Genomic DNA, 16,880 nt, shown 5'->3' with positions numbered 1-16,880 from the left:
TCTCATGCTGATTAATCTAATAAGGCCGGCCCCTTGAGATGCCATCATTACTCTGTTTTGGCACTGAGATTTTATTTTTAACCAAGTCTAAAATACGCAGACAACCCTCTTGTTTTCCTCCTTTTCTTTCTGCTTATTCTTTTACTCTTTATTTTTGTTGTCTTTTTAGATGTCTGAGTGAAAAGATATCTTCGCAAAGGAATTTCAACAGTGGGAAATATCATTGATAATTCTAGTAAAGGTCCATTATTGCTCACCATCCTCTCAGTTTCATCACAGTAACTCTTGCATGTTACAAGAGAAGTGCCACGAAAAGCAAAACTGCAGAAACAAAAAACATCAGCTCCGAATGTGGATAAACAAGGTAGCCTTGAGAAGGAGTAGGTGGAGGATGTCCAGATGTCACAACTTCCTTTGAGCAGGTATAGTTACATCTACTGGGACGAACTACTCTGTATACACCGCTCTGGGTTAATATATACACATCTTTTCTGTTGTCTTCTCCAAAGGAAAATATGTACTCTAAAGCAGGAAGATTGCTTTTAGGCACTGAGTCACACTTGATGGGAGAATCTGGAGCACAGCTAAAGGGAGTATCGGTAGACGTAAAGTTTCCACTGGTTTGGGGGGTTTCTGTTGCTGCCCAAATATGACTTGCATAAAGATCTCCATACAAGTAACTGAACATCACATTGAGGCAAATGCATGTTAGTTATATGATATTAGCACCATTGATCCTAATTATCACCTTATATGGATCGTTATGATTGGTTAGAATACGAAAAAATAGAGATGTCTTTCTTTAGAGTTTTTTACCTTCCATATGTGCATGGATCGGCCTGGGAACGATAGAAGTATCCACCTGATATTGCTGCAGAGCCAAGTTGATTTATATTGGAGTGGCTATATCCCAACACTGGAAAGATGGGATCTATGGAATCAGCAGAAGTGTTGCCCCCTGGAGTTTTCTGAGGCTGGAAGACAAGAGGGCCTTCGTAGACACGCCAACCGTAGTTTCCCCCCTTGGAGATGATATCAACTTCTTCATATTGATCCTGAAAGTACTCAAAAGCATACAAAAGACATTGTGAGAGAAGTACTTCCTTACAATCAACAGACATAAAACATTCTGGTAAAACTTGGTATGACTAAGGAAAGAATTGTAACTAATAGTATCTCCAAACCTGTCCAACGTCTGCACAGAGGAAGTAAGAAGGCCTTTCTGAATCAAAGCTGCAACGCCAAGGGTTTCTCAGACCGTAAGCCCAGATTTCTGGTTCCATTTCTTTATCTTCCGAGTAAGGGTTATCTTGTGGGACAGAGTAGTTTCCCCATCTCCCCAGCTTAACTATTTCGTCTTCGCCTAAGAACCCGAACATAGTTTTTAAGCAGGATTGATAAAAACAAATGATAAACGTTGAGGGTTTATGGTGAGAATACTCACTTGGTATGTTGTCTACATCGACTCTAATAATCTTTCCAAGCAATGACTTTTTGTTCTGGGCAAAGTTATATGGATCGCCTTTACTACCACCGTCTCCCATCATGATGTATAGGTACCCATCGGCTGGACCAAAGAGAATCTGGCCACCATGATTTGATGTGAAGGGTAGTCCCATTGTGAAAATTCTTCTTACTTCATGAGGCCTTGCCTTTTCTGCCTGGAGATCACATAGAACTTGACTCAGATGTATTATAATTTTCTTGATCAATCCTAATAGAAAGTCTACGTGTAATCTCATAATGTGGAGATAAGATGTTTACCATTGAAGGGTTGGAAGCAGTTCCATTAGCACTATACTCAGCAATAATGGTATGGTATCTGCAGACTTCTCCAGCGTTCAAAGAACCTAACTCGGATGGGTCACACGAGACGTCCGAGTTGCAGGCGCACCTCCCACCACATCCTGGAGACTTCACTTTGTCGCAGTTGAACGATGCAAAGAACCGTCCATTTGTTGCAAAGTTTGGATGAAACGCCAATCCCATCATCCCAAAGCTAGTATCAAGATACACTTGATCTGTCAAGTCAACAAATGGATTTGATTCATCGAGTCCTAATACATCCCCTGAATCTTGTTCTGGGATAGTAGCCAACCAGATTTTGCCTGCCAAGTTTGAGAAGAACGCACGGTTGGAGCCATCAGGATGAGCAACCATATTGATATATGAACCGTTGCCGAGTTTCTCCAGGCAAATGCCCTTGGGGGGAGGCAACGTATCCGTTTTGTTAAATGAAACAGGTTTGCCATCAAAGCAAAGAGAGTTCTCATCAGAGTCTCCACCAAATGCACTGCAGAACTCGGATTTTGATCCCCAGAGGTCTGTTAACTTGGACAGAGTCGCATTTCGTGGAACTCGAGCCTTGCTCTTGAGTGCAGGGGCAAAGGGAGAGTTGAGAATCAACACATTTTGACAAGATTTCCATACAGTTGAGCAGAAGCTGTCATCTTCCTGGCTTGACAAAGATGAGACCGCTGTTCCAGCAGTGGAATTGCAAAGCACCGGAACTGATCTCGAATCTGAACCGATGTTGAATAGCTTTGCAGCGAATGGATCACAAGTCTGAGGAGACAAAGATTTCACAGTAATTAAGATTTTCTCACAAATAAAACAATTGTATCAAAGGATTTTGAGGAAAATTCTAAGCTACATCTGAAAACAAGAATGGAATTTTGCATGACTTTCCACCAAAAACTAGTGCTTTTCGTTCAATCCCATAATATCATTTAACAAGAAACCAAAAGAATTCTTCCTACAGTAATGGAACATAAAACAACTTTCATGGGGTTCTCGAAAAACAAACATTAGCACAAAGTTCTCCAGTTCTATGATTAAGTTACAGCAAAAACCAAGCATCTCAGCTTCCAACAAAAACTCACAGCACAGAGGATTGCTTTCAGAGCATCAGCACAGGCAGAATCAGATATGTTCATGGCCTCAAACTGCTTCTGCAACAGCAGATCTTGTGATGAACTGCAACACACTTTCCCATTGTATGGGCAGAACGCCAGACGGCCCTTCAAACTTGTGGGCTGCCCTGCAAACCCACACAAAGAAAAACACCATGAACACAAGAAAAACAGCACCAAACCATTAAAAGAACACACACAACACACACTTACTCAGGTCAGTGCACAAGGGAAATGAAGAAGAAGGAAAAGGGACCAAGAACAGCAGGAGGAACAAGTGCAAAAGTTTCCCAACTTTTTCCATCTCCCTCCACTGCGTGTTGTGATGAACCATGAGAGGACAATAATTACATGCAGCAACCACTCACACCAACCAAATCCTTATCTTCCTATACTCCCACTACGTGCAAGTGCAGCTCAACATCCTTGCATATAATTGCCGAACAAGAAAAAAGCTGGAATTAAATGAATAAACTATAGATATGTATATATATGACAGAAGACATTGAACTTTTCATAGTCCCTTTTGACAAGAAAATCTCTCTCATTGGGAAATTTTCAAGATCAGGGACAGTGCAGTTACACCTGAAAGATAAGTTTGGATATAAATAGAAAATGGACTTTTGGAGTCGAGAATTGTGTTTGTGGGCAACATAATTTCAAGAATTGGGGTTGACTTGTCCATTTATACTGAATCTCAGTGGTTAGGAAGGAAAGCAAATAATTGTCTCAACAAAAAACAAGAAGTTGGGTGATTGGTAATTGGTGACACTAAATGCACACTTTCTCATCTGTCACTCTCTTTGCTTTTCAAACTCTTTTGAAGGTTTTTCAAAAAGGTGTTAAAAGCAATGTTCATTTAGTGTCAAATATGTCATTGCATCTAAAAGGGTTTTCTTACTCAAATTACAAACTTAAATATCATATATAACTTGAAGACATTACACAACTAAGAGAATTATTATAAAAGTTACATGTTCACGTTGACGACATGTAAACTCTCTCTTAATCATACAACGTCAACATCATTATATAAAAAAAGATAGTTTAGAATTCAAAGAAAAACATTTCTTTTTTGTATTAATTCGAGAGTTATAAATAATAAAATTTATCGTAAAGTATTTTTTTAGTTTAAATTTAAAAAATAATTGGGTTTATATATAGATAGTCTTGGAGTGATTTGATTGCGGAATCAAATATGAGAAGCAGGTTAAAGAGGTTGGAATTTGGAGTAAGACTTGTAGGGATGCATTAATGATGAGGACAGTATGGCATATGGGGACAGGTTTTCTATTATTAGACGTGAGGCCAACCAAAACCGAACAGTCCAACAATTGGTCAATCGATTATGACTTATCTGTCATAGGAAAGACAACTTTTCTAGAAGGATGATTAGTGATTACACTTTTGTTGTTTAACATTTACTGTAATTATATATAATGTTTTTATAATTTTAAAAATTATATTTAATATCTCTAAAATGTATTTTTATTTAATAAATATATTTATTGAACTTGATAAGGTTAGTAAAAAAATTGAATAAAAAATTATATTTATCACTAATTGACTTACTATTGATTTATTACAGGCCCTATAAATCATTTTATGATCAAATTGCCCTTATATATTTTCACGCATTAATATATACAAGAAGGTATGTTTTTATTGTTTTAAAAGTATTTTGATAAAAAACTATTTATTTGACCTGCAATAAATCAATAATAAGTCAATGGTAAATATCGATTTTTATTCGCTTTTTTTTTATTGATATCTTCAAATTTAATGAATTTTAACTAATAGAAGAATCTATTTGTTAAATGAAAGTAAATTTATTTTTTAAATTATATAAAATTTACGTATAATTACTAAATTTAATAAAAAGAAAGTGTAACTATCTGTTTCTAGAACTAGTGTAACAGCGACAAAGAAATCGGGAAAGCAGGAGTGCGTCGTTAGTTGGGTCATATTCAATCCACAAACAATCAAATAAACAATTACTTATAATTATCTGAACTAGGAAAAAGGGCCATCTGATAGGGCCAACTGTAGGATTTTGGTGGTGGGAAAACCCACATATTTGTAACAGCAGCAGATTTTGAATTCCTTTTCAAAACTCTTCATTTCATTTGAATTTGGTTTAATCTGCAATTTGAATGTGATTTATTGAGAATCAAAACTTGTAATCCATTTCTGCTTCATTTCTTTTGGACGATTTCTTGTGGGGGGAATTATTGCAATTATTTTCTCTTCTAGTGCTGTATTTTGGACATGCCTATATAAAGGCATGCCACTTCTCACTTGAAGCAGACAACATCACAAACTCTCTATCTTTTGTGATCTCTCTCCCTCTATCTTTTGGACATACCAGAGCGGGTTTTTCAAAAAAACAAAAAAAAAAAAAGGAGAGCCTTTTGAAACCCTAGCATGCCGCCGCTGGCCTACTTGCTCGATGCCTTTGAAACCCTAGCACGCCACCACTGGCATCCTTGCGCGCTGCCTTTTGAAACCCTAGAGCGCCGCCGCATAAAACCCTAATTTGTCTTACACCTATTTGTGTGTCTGTCTGATCGACCTTGCTTCCATAGGCTAAGTGCCTTTATACTGGTGTTTTGCACCTAAAAACTCGTTGTGTGACATGATGTCTCTATTTATGCTATTGTGGCATACTTTCTTTGTGGATATTGGTTGAGCCTTTGTGATTTTATAAGCCTTTGTGGCTTTGAATATTGGTGGAGTTTTTGTGGTTCTATAAGCCTTTGTGGCTTATTTCCTTTGTGAAAATTGGTGGAGACTTTATCATTATGTTTGGATTTGTGTTTTAGTTATTTTGTTTTGTGTTTTGGAAATAGAGAGAGAAAAATAGAGATAAGTAAGTGTATGTTGAAAATAGATGATATGTTTGGATTTGTGTTTTGAAAAATTTAAAATATTTTAAAATAAGTGGTGTAGGTTTGATGTTGGGATTTGGGAGACAAAAATCACTGTTTATTGTCAAATCATATATTTTTATATATAAATATGTATATATAAATATTTTATGTTTAATGTTGTACTTTTGGGAGACAAAATTACTATTTATTGTCAAATCATGTCTGTTTTATATTATGTATATATATAATGTATATATATTATATATAGAAAGTTGAAAAACAGAAAAAATGCAGATAATGTGTAAAAACACAAAAACAAATATTGAGTGTGTTTTATCTTGTCTCGAAAAATGCAAAGTAACAAATCCAAACAAAGCCTATGATTTTATAAGCCTTTGTGGCTTTGAGTGATTTGTGCAATTATGAAATGGTTGTGGCCTTTGGTCTTAGTACGCCTTGGGTCTTTAGGCTCCTGAGCCTTCATTTTGTTCTATGTCCCCTTGTTTCCTTATTTTACAGTTTTTGGGTTTGATCAAATTGCCGATCTCTTTACCAAGCATTCTATTCCATATCTCCGTTCCGCTACCCATTCCCTTCTGATGCGATAACAATGCTGCCATCCTGATACAACCTACTGCTGACTTCGGACGATTCCTTTGCAAGCTGGGCCTCGCTTCCTCAGCTCCATCTTGAGGGGGCTGTAGCAAGTTCTGCTTGTACTTATCAAGTTTTGCTCGTACTTATCCTTTTTATTCTTAGTGTTTGTTTTTTTATTAGTATTTCAGTATTTAATTTTTGTTGAGTCTTTTGCCAACTAGAGTTCAAAGTGAGTGAGTTTTCTTTTTTAGTTAGAACTCTATTATTTATATATAGTTTCACATCTCTGTAACTTTTAGTACTTGAGTTTTTAGATAAATAAAGGGTCGTTTTTTTCCTTCTTTTCATTCTCTAATTTATTGCCATAGATATACTCTGTTTCCCACACTTCAAATTTTAACACTCTTGTTCCCATGAATTTCAGTTAGTCAACAACAGAAACATTTTTTTAATAAAGTAGGGATGTGATAGATTATCTTTTTTAATTTTTAGATTATTTATATTTTAGAAATTCTGCAATTGATTAAGATATTGAATTATTGGTGTAAAAATGTTAAAACTACTACATATTTTTTCTTTTTTATGAATTAGAAATTTCTATTGGGATTTATTGGAGATTTTAGATGTAATAAAGAATGAGTTTTCAAAGGAGAGTTAGTCTTGTTGGTGTTTTTGATGGAATAATTCTTGAACACAGAGAAAACTCATTTTATTTGTACCTCAAATATTTTATTTTACCAAGAATATTTTTTTTATGATACATTATTGTGTGTTCGAAGAAAAAAATATTAGGAATATTTCGATGGTAAATTACAACTTTTCTTGAGGTTTGGCATAATTACGAATACCTCTTTGTTGTTTAAAAAATTACAGATACCTCCCTGATATTTGATAAAATTATGTAATCCTTGGATGGAGGTATGAAATTGTCAAGTTTGCCCTTACTGTAATTTTTTATTATTTTTTGAAATTAAAAGTTTATAAAAAAATAAACGGGATGAATGAAAAAATTTTAAAAATTATAAATAAAATTATCTACTTAGTCCATAAAAAATAAAAAAATTTAAAAAATCAAATAAAATTATAATTTCTAATCCACAAGGACATTTTGGTCAGTTCACCATAAAAAATAGATGAAAATCTAACGGATTTGGCAAATTGTTAGACGACCATTAAAATTAAGGGGTATTGTTAATTTTTCAAATAAGAGGAGTATTCGTAATTATGCCAAATTTCAGGAGAGGTAGTTGTAATTTACCCAATATATGCTTTGTATTAGATTTTAATGAATTTAGGCGTGAATCTGACAACACCCTTTTTAATGAATATTTGATCTACTTCTAGATGTCTTTTAATTATAATTTTTTTAAAAATAATTCTGAAACGATAGAGAGAATACATGTCAACTTTAATTTTTTTTTTAAAGTTTACATAAATTTCTAAAAATCCTTGCGTCATGCTATATGGCAGTGTTCTTTTATGAAGAACCTTACTTTTTGGAAATATTATGATGATTTTAAATAGTCTTTTTGAAGATTAATTATTTTTCGCGTTAAATAATATGAGTTTAAGTAACTTGTAAAATGTTTATGATTTTTTCTTGTACGATTGAATTTTAAAAATTCATCCAAGTAAAGTATCAGTCTGTGTCGTAGTTATTTTCAACTCGATTTTGAAAATTATTACACCTATTTGTTCAACTAAATATCTAATATGTTTTCTTAAATATTTTCTAATTAAAGAGTCAGCAGACCAGGAAAATGTGGCAAATTAATAAATGGATTCGAGTTCAAAATATTTGGTAAGTGATTTCTTCCCTATTAAGTTATGTTTTCTTAAATATTTTCTAATTTCAAATGATTGTTTTGGACTTAAGGCAAAATGCGATGCGAGAATGTGATATTTTTTCTATAAATTAAAAATTAAGATACGTGCGGTAGGATTTTTCGTCAAATGTTGATGCAAGTATTTGATGAATTTTAAAAATTTGACAGCTATTACGTTATGCTAAAATTATTCTATTGTCTGTATTCTTTTCTGGGCCTATTTTTAAAATTGAAACATGTGAGGCAAATGTTATGTTACTTTTAAGTTATGATAAAGCATGCTCAATGACATTGACTTACAGACCAAATATGTTCAACCGTTAACGAAATTACTATTAATTGGGAAAAAACTAGAGTTGCTTTGAACCCTCTCAGCTGGGATTAAAAACTAAGGACTTTTGACTCATCCTCTCAGTAGGGGTTAAAAATTAAGAACTTATGTGCAACCCTCCCAATTGGAGTTAAAAATCGAGAACTTCTGTCTAACCCTCCTAGTTAGGATTACAAGCTGAGAACTTCTGTGAAACCTTCTCAACTGGGGTTTAATTAAGATTGAGGCCCGACGTATGAGTTATAATAATAGTCATAGAAAAGCATGTTGTCTGCTATGTTGCCGGTGAACATGAGCATGCCTAACTAACTAAAAGGGTTGATTTAGGGAAACACATGCACTAATCTATAAAGTTGCCACAAAATATATTGTACGCTTTTGCATCGATCGAAAAATTTAGAATTCTCATTCTTCTGGAAAATAAATATTTTGAAGTTTTACATTTTTCTCATTTATTTTATTTGGTTTGAACATGTTGACAAATGATAGTTATGCATTATCAATATGTTATGCTCGCATCTGATAAGAGGTGGGAACCACTTACCGAACGATTAGTCGGTCATGCCGCTTACATACCTTGCAGATTAGGTGAATGAGGAGTATGAGGAGGAGCTGTACTGGAATTGGTAGCTAGTCATGGAATAAGGCACACATGGCCTCAACTAATAAGTTCTATGAACAATTTTCTTTCTGGACTTACTTCTCATTCTTTTTAGTTGTTAGGACGTGAGGCTAGTGTTAAAACTTTCAGAATTGTTCTTTCTTCCACTGCAAATGTTAAAATAACACTTTGGGATTTTCTTACTTAGTGTTGTGGAGTTTGGTTATATTGTTCACTAACGAGGCTTCATGCTACTAAGGCTCTGAACTTGGTGGCATAGCCATGTCATGACCCCTAAATCCGGGGCGTGACACTTCCTCTCGGATTTTACGATGCTTTCTATGCAATTTTACCATCAAGGCGCCTTGGTCACTCTTCAAGGCATAACTCATTAACATCCTTTTCCGGCTTCTTACATCAGCCCCTAAGATTTGTTTCCACAAACTCAGTGGCCTCATTTATGGCCATTTCCATTCAGTCAATCACTTCACAAACATACAATTTGGTTTCTTCTGCACTTGAGGAAATCCGCCTCCCTCTGAACTAGCCCTAGGATCTTTGCTCACTTTTAGGCCAATATGCTCATATTTTCTCGATTCCTCACAGTCTACCTCTTTTCTGTCCATATTATCACCATATTCACATTTTGTTGACTTGCGTTTCGGTTACCACCAAATACACATGGCGTCGGAGGCATTCACAATAAAACCTTTTGGACGGTTGACAGACACTATGAGTTTTTGGTGATGTCATTCGGCCTTATATTTGAGTGTGAATTTGGGACAAATTCAGTGCATTATTTGGGGCATGTGGTCATTGCCGCGGGTGTGAACCTAGACTCAAATGAACTCTAAGTCATTCACCATGGAGACTAATTGAATGAACTCGTTGTTAGATGGACATTAAAATTATAGGTATATTTATAATTTTTCAAACAATATAAGATATTTGTAAATAACAAATTTCAAGAGATTTGATTGTATTTTATCCTTTTTAATGGCTTAAACAATTAACATCCTATTTAATTTAATTTAATATAAGTAACTTTTTTTTATGGGAAACCAACTAATTTATTACAACTATTTAAAAAAATAACGATATAAAAATATTCACAGACAAAAATAATTATTTTGTTGAAGCCAAAATTTTATTTAGAGAGGAAAGAATAGAGACAAAAAATATTTTTGTACGAATTAGACGGATTTGTACATTACTGGAAAATGAGCCAACTTCTAAAACATTAATAAATTCTATGATTTGAAAGTAGGTAAGGAGTACACTGGCGACAACTAGCATGTGAAAAATTGGGTCCGATGGACATGAGCCATTGAAATATTTTTTGTACAAAGTCACAACCCCATTTCCTATTTCTCATTAGTCATTTGCCAAAAAAATTGCAATTTAGATTCCATAACTTACTCATTTGCGATTCTTGTTCCATTATTTTATGACTTAAGTAGATTTAGTCCCACAAGTCCGATAACTTATCCATTTGCAATTTTGATCCCATTATTTTATGACTCAACATATTTAGTCCCACAAGCCTGCAAAAGCTGCAATTGACATCCCATTATCCATTTTTGTTAGATTGTTTGAGAAAGGAGCACTGTACTGCACGTGCTCCTTCCGTTAATAATTTAACAAAAATAGGTAATTGAATGTAAACTGCAATTTTTTTAATTTATAAGACTAAATTTGTGGAGTCGTAAAATAATGAGACCAAAATAAAAAAAGAGATAAATTATGCGACGTAAATTGCAATTTTCCAATAAATATTGACTAAAATAACTAATATAGGATAAATTAGATGGACACCTTCAAAATTAGATATAATTACACAAGTATTTGATACTCTTTGCAAATACAAATACAGCTCCTCAATGTAAGTTAAGGGAGTATATGTAAAATTTTGCAATTGAATATAAATGTAATTATAATTACAATTGCGATTTTAGAGGGTATAGTTATAATTTTACAAATGAGATAAATTATTTGTGTAATTAAATTTAATTTCATTGGTGTCGATATAATTTATCCTAGAAAATACTGCCACAACATGAAGACGATGTGGGATTGGAATTTTTTTATTACAAATTTGTATTGCATTTTGTACTGCATTTAACATCATTTGTATTTTTAAGAGAATATATATATATATATATATAATTTATAATTATTATTTACCTAAAATTCAGCATAATTATGAATATCTCTTTGTTGTTCGAAAAATTATTAACTTCTTTATGGTATTTGATGAAATTATGTAATTTTTGGATGGAGACTCAAAAGCGTCAACTTTTCCCTTCATGTATTTTTTCCTTTCGTTTTTCTTTAAATATAAAAATTTAAGGAATATTCAGATGAAAAGGATGAAAAACTTCAAAAAATTATAAAAAATTATCCACTTAATTTGTAAAAATTTTAAAATAATTTTTAAAAATAAATAAATTATAACTCATGATCCACAAAAACATTTTGTATTCACCATAATAAATGGATGAAAACCTAATAGAATTAATATGATAATTAATCGTTAGATGACCGTTAAAATTAAAGGGTATCGACAAATTTTCAAGTAATAAAAATTATTTATAATTATATCAAATCTCGTGAAAACTCATTCTAATCTACTCAAATTTAATATAAGATAAGATGAAATAAGAAGTTGAAATAAAAATAATTAGGAAGATGAGGTAATTAATGTGTAGCTCCAACCATAGATGATAACTCCGAGCCCTCCTACATGCCTCTTAGGCATCTGATCCGGTCTAACGGAGGTTGGGTGCGGCTCTATCCTATCACTACATCTAGGGGTGATAAAAAAAGTTTTTAAAACCACTAAAGTAGTTTCGATCAAATCCAACTGAATTGTTATTTATAATTTATTTTTTAAATTTTTAATAAAATCGCATCGTACTTTTTATTTGATTTTGATTTATAATTAAAAAGAATCGTCAAAAACTGCACTGCACGTCTAAACATATAACTACTCTTTTGAAATTTATATAAAAATAATTTGACAAAATTAATTATCTAGAAAAGTTTCGATTCAAATTATAGAGCGCAAAGTTTATACATTGTCAAAAGATCCGCATTGCAAAACCCATTTTTATATATAGATATATATAATTAGAAAAAATTCAAGCAACTTGTTGTGATATTACAAATGAGCAGATCGCTCCCTATAAAATGCAGTAATTACTTTTTTTTTTTTTTTAAAAATTCTAATAAATTGTTTTATTTTAAAAAATATAAGAACGTAAATTACTATTTTTTTTAAAGAGAATTAATTTACTTATTTAGAATATCACGGATTAAATTACATTAGACCCTTTATATTCCATATTTATACACCAACCTTACGTATTCTACAGCAAAAACTATACAGTATTTCTCCACTTAGAATGGGTTCAGATAAGGTGAAACTGTTGGGTGCATGGCAAAGCCCGTATGTCATGCGGGCCCGAATTGCTCTCCACATGAAATCTGTGGAGTATGAGTATGAAGAGGAAGATCTTTATGTGGCAAAAAGTGATCTCCTTCTCAAATCAAATCCTGTTTACAAGAAAGTCCCTGTTTTTATTCATGCTGACAGGCCCGTCTCTGAATCACTCGTCATTCTTCAGTATATTAATGAAGTTTGGGCTTCCGGGCCCGCCATCCTCCCTTCTGATGCCTATGATCGGGCCATAGCCCGTTTCTGGGCTGCTTACATTGATGATAAGGTCAGATGTATATGTCTTTAATTTCAAAAAGAAAAATGATTAGCCATAAGACAAAAAAAATAAACCCACATTTTTGACATTGTCACTAATTATATATATTTAGTGACCAAAATTTTTATTTTGTCATAATAATAAATTTTATTGGTATAGTACTCATAATTATTTTGTGCAAATTATCATTATTAAGAATTAGAGACAGAAGATAGCCCATAAAATTAGTGGCAAATATATAGTTACAACCTATTGTCACTATATTTGTTTTGTAACTAAATTATCACTATAAAATGTTAACTAATTATTTATGGTGACAATTTTATGCATCATTTTTTTCGCTAATAATTATATTGTGACAAGTTTCGTCGATATTTTATTACTAATATTAGATTTGTTGTAGTGTTTTAAGATAATTAGTTGTACGCTATCTTGTGTCATTTTATTCATATATATAATTCGGCCTAAATGGATTTTTGGTCCCGTAATTTAGATTATTTGGTCATTTCGCTAGTCAACTTTTTAAGGTAGCATTTTGGGCTTACTATCTTTTTAATTTTTGCAATTTCTGTCTTTTTGTTTTTTCGTCGGAGTTCACCCTTCTCATCATATTCCAGTGGTTTCCGCACCTGAGGGCCAGCGTACTTTCGGGAGGAGAGGAAGCTAAAAGTGCAGCAGAGAAAACAGCTGAGGGCCTGGTTTTGTTAGAGGAAGCCTTCACAATGTGCAGCAAAGGCCATAAATTCTTTGGAGGTGAAAGAATTGGCTACTTAGACATTGCATTGGGTAGTTTCTTGGGGTGGATCAGAGTGACAGAACAAAGGGCTAATGCCAGTTTGATTGATGAATCCAAGACTCCTAAGCTGTCCGAATGGGCACAACACTTTTGTGCTGATGTTGTTGTTAAGGATGTCATGCATCAAACTGATAAGCTCTTTGAGTTTGCTAAACTCTTGGCTGCAAAACATAAATCTTCTGGAGAAAATTAATTGGCCGAAACCAGGGAAATTAGAGCCCATTTAAGTCTTTGTATAAATAATTAAAGTGTCAGGTGATTGCATGTTTTGTCCGACCTATATTTTAGGGTCACTACACATTTCGTCCACTTAATTACAGAATTCTTGTTATTGGTTCTATAAGTTATAAAAATCTCAATATTTGTCTTTTCATCAAATCCAGTTAATGTATTGTTGAAAAAGATCATGTGCCTTTTTTCATCAAAATAATATCGGAATGTGAGGAAATAACTAAAAATAATGTGTATTTGATATGTCCTTAATTAAATTTCTATAGTATTCCATAATCCACCATCCAGTAGCGCAGTGTGTATGTGATTGGGATTTATTGATTTCAAATTGATTTGAGTGAGCTCGTTAGTCGTTATATATTTATGTATTCGGTTGAATTTGAACAGAAAAAAAATCAGTTTATAAGGTTGGCATTTCAACGGCTTATAAGTTTTAACGCCTAATTTCTTAGTTTTTCAGGACAAAAAATGTGTTATCTATATAAAATCAGAATGGATAATATCTCGCGCGATGAAACACTTATTGACTCACATGTCACGTTAGACACACATTGCTTTTCAAACAAAACTTATATTTTGGAACGATTTTTGGCATATTTTATTAACAGTGTACAATGACCGTTTCGAATTGTATCTCATTTAAGAATATATTTTCAAATTGTAAGAATATATTTTCGAATTGCCAATTTTGGGACATATTGTGCATCGGATATAGGAACAGTTAGTAAGTGTCCATTCCTAAATCTAATATAGTATTCCAAACTAAGTTTCAACAATTTTCCGTTACCATTTTGGCACGGAATGTGGAAGGATTATAGTAATTGTTCCTTTGGAACTCAATTTAGGACGGTTGGACCGTTCCAAACTTGTAACCAAAAAAAGTATTCAACTTGATGTCATATTTCAATATTCGTTCTTCATGTGTTCCAAGGACCGTTCCAAGATGGAACGGCTTTGGGACGGGTGCCGTGATTGTGCCAAATTTCACCTTCTTTTGTAGTGTGAAATATTATAAAAAATGATATAATCATCTACAAAAAATAAGTGAGAAATTTTTGGAACACCTTGAGCCACAAATGAACCTTGAATAATACCCCGACATTTAACATCCTTAAGTAACACATTAAAAAGCTCCGAACATAATCTGTAAAAATATGGAGAGACGCCCTTGAAGAACCCCTCTCTGTGACCAAATATAACTAAATTGTTCTCCATTTATGACAAAAGAGAAGCTCATCGATGACAAGCACAACATGATAAGAGACACAAACTTTCTCCTCACCGATGACAAGCACGTGTTACAAAAATCTCAATATTATTCCTTTCATCGATTCCATAATTAATATATTATTGAAAAAGATTACGTGTCTTTTTTCGTGAAAATAATATCAAAGTCTGACTAGAAATGACTAAAAAAATAATATGTATTTGATCAGTCCTTAATTAAATTTCTATAATATTCCATAATCTGCCATCCAGTAGTGCAGTGTGTATGTGATTGGCATTTATTGATTTCAAATTGAATTGCGAGAGCTCATTAGTCGTTATATATTTATGTAATTGGTTGAATTTGACAAAGAATCATTTTACATGCCATGGCTTGCAACTGCGATTCACACTGAAAATCAATAAACCATATACAATATCAAGACTATGTTTACGGCTCTTGTTCTTACAACATTTCAAGTGGGACCCATAATAAAAAAAATCAATACTATGTGGTTCTTAATCCGCTCTATTCATTTCAAAGTTGGGCAATCTCGAATTAAAACATAAAAATATGAACAAGAAAGGCGACATTGAACGAGTTGTCAACCTTCAATGCAGCTCTTCTCATGCCCAAAACAATAAGTCAGAGATCTTTCGTCATACTTTGATGATTTATTTTGAAACGTACGTGATATAGACAAGCATTTCACATCAATTATAGACGAGGATTTTGAGCGATGCCTCATCTCCTAATTAGCAACGTGACTTTTCAAAAAAAAAAAAAAATGTAAATCATACAAAATCAAAATAAATAATACTTCACATAATGGGCTGTCAATCGACTCATGCGCCACATTAACACACAATCACAATAATTTGAGTCGTATCAAAATGGGACAGAAGACCACGACCATTGCTTTCATGCACCAATGCAGCAAGTAATTTCTTCTGCATTTAAAGTCGTGAGAGTCTGATCTTCGTTGTTCATAGTGAGAGTGCAAGAATGGCCACAGAGAAGGTGAAGGTCTTGGGTTGCTGGTCGAGCCCGTATGCCATGCGGGCCCGAATTGCACTCAACATCAAATCTGTTGAGTATGAGTATCAAGAGGAAGATCTTTTGATGGCTAAGAGTGATCTCCTTCTTATATCAAACTCTGTTTACAAGAAAGTTCCAGTTCTTATCCATGCCGATAGGCCCGTTTGTGAATCACTCATCATTTTTCAGTATGTAGATGAAGTTTGGGCTTCTGGACCCGCAATCCTCCCTTCTGATCCCTATGATCGGGCCACAGCTCGTTTTTGGGCTACTTATATTGATGGTAAGGTACTATTTCCTTCATTTAACATTTGATAATTACATTTACACCCCTTATTTATTGTCTTTTTACACAAATCATCCGTATATTTTCATAAATTATAAAAACCACTCATGACAAACTTTTAAAACCCCAAAATACCCCTATTGATTTGGAAATTATAGGAATATTTTTCTATAGCAGCCAGAAGTTGATAGAGAAGTTATAGGAATATTTGAAAATTATATTTAAGAAATATTAGAAAATTATATTTGAGAAATATTATTGTTATTTAAAAGAAAACTAAGATATTTGTAATAGTTTAACTCAGGGATGTTACAGAGAAAGGTACTTATAAAAATATGAGGGCTTGATAAAATGAGCTCTTATGAACAAATTTATAAATTAAATATATACTTGAAAAGTTTAGGAAGTGTAGTTATTTAAAAGAAAATGGAGTGGAGGATTGAATTTCGATATAAATAGAATATTTAAA

General features: G+C 33.1%; 2 protein-coding genes across 2 annotated transcripts; one reads left to right on the top strand and one right to left on the bottom strand.

Annotated features, from left to right (window-relative positions):
* LOC105168168 (HIPL1 protein) lies at nucleotides 191-3,560 on the bottom strand. The gene is made up of 7 exons (XM_011088123.2): nucleotides 3,126-3,560; nucleotides 2,883-3,040; nucleotides 1,765-2,565; nucleotides 1,445-1,661; nucleotides 1,185-1,363; nucleotides 817-1,055; nucleotides 191-680 (listed from the first exon to the last, which is right to left on the bottom strand). Exons 1-7 carry the CDS (start codon nucleotides 3,244-3,246, stop codon nucleotides 293-295), a joined length of 2,103 nt encoding a protein of 700 aa, XP_011086425.1. The 5' UTR covers nucleotides 3,247-3,560; the 3' UTR covers nucleotides 191-292.
* LOC105168639 (glutathione S-transferase U17-like) lies at nucleotides 12,542-13,955 on the top strand. The gene is made up of 2 exons (XM_011088771.2): nucleotides 12,542-12,862; nucleotides 13,471-13,955. Exons 1-2 carry the CDS (start codon nucleotides 12,542-12,544, stop codon nucleotides 13,840-13,842), a joined length of 693 nt encoding a protein of 230 aa, XP_011087073.1. The 3' UTR covers nucleotides 13,843-13,955.

This window comes from Sesamum indicum, linkage group LG8 (genome assembly GCF_000512975.1).
Source record: "Sesamum indicum cultivar Zhongzhi No. 13 linkage group LG8, S_indicum_v1.0, whole genome shotgun sequence".
Taxonomy (NCBI): Eukaryota; Viridiplantae; Streptophyta; class Magnoliopsida; order Lamiales; family Pedaliaceae; genus Sesamum; species Sesamum indicum.
Note: the sequence above shows the minus strand (reverse complement) of the source record. Positions and strands in the feature narration are given on the sequence as shown.

Excerpts from the sequence above, each read along its gene's own strand:
- LOC105168168 (XM_011088123.2), bottom strand. The coding sequence starts at position 3,246 with ATGGTTCATCACAACACGCAGTGGAGGGAGATGGAAAAAGTTGGGAAA. Across the intron at positions 1,662-1,764 it reads CTGCTTCCAACCCTTCAATG|GCAGAAAAGGCAAGGCCTCA; the intron begins GTAAACATCTTA and ends TGTGATCTCCAG. Across the intron at positions 1,056-1,184 it reads TCTGTGCAGACGTTGGACAG|GATCAATATGAAGAAGTTGA; the intron begins GTTTGGAGATAC and ends GAGTACTTTCAG.
- LOC105168639 (XM_011088771.2), top strand. The coding sequence starts at position 12,542 with ATGGGTTCAGATAAGGTGAAACTGTTGGGTGCATGGCAAAGCCCGTAT. Across the intron at positions 12,863-13,470 it reads CTGCTTACATTGATGATAAG|TGGTTTCCGCACCTGAGGGC; the intron begins GTCAGATGTATA and ends ATCATATTCCAG.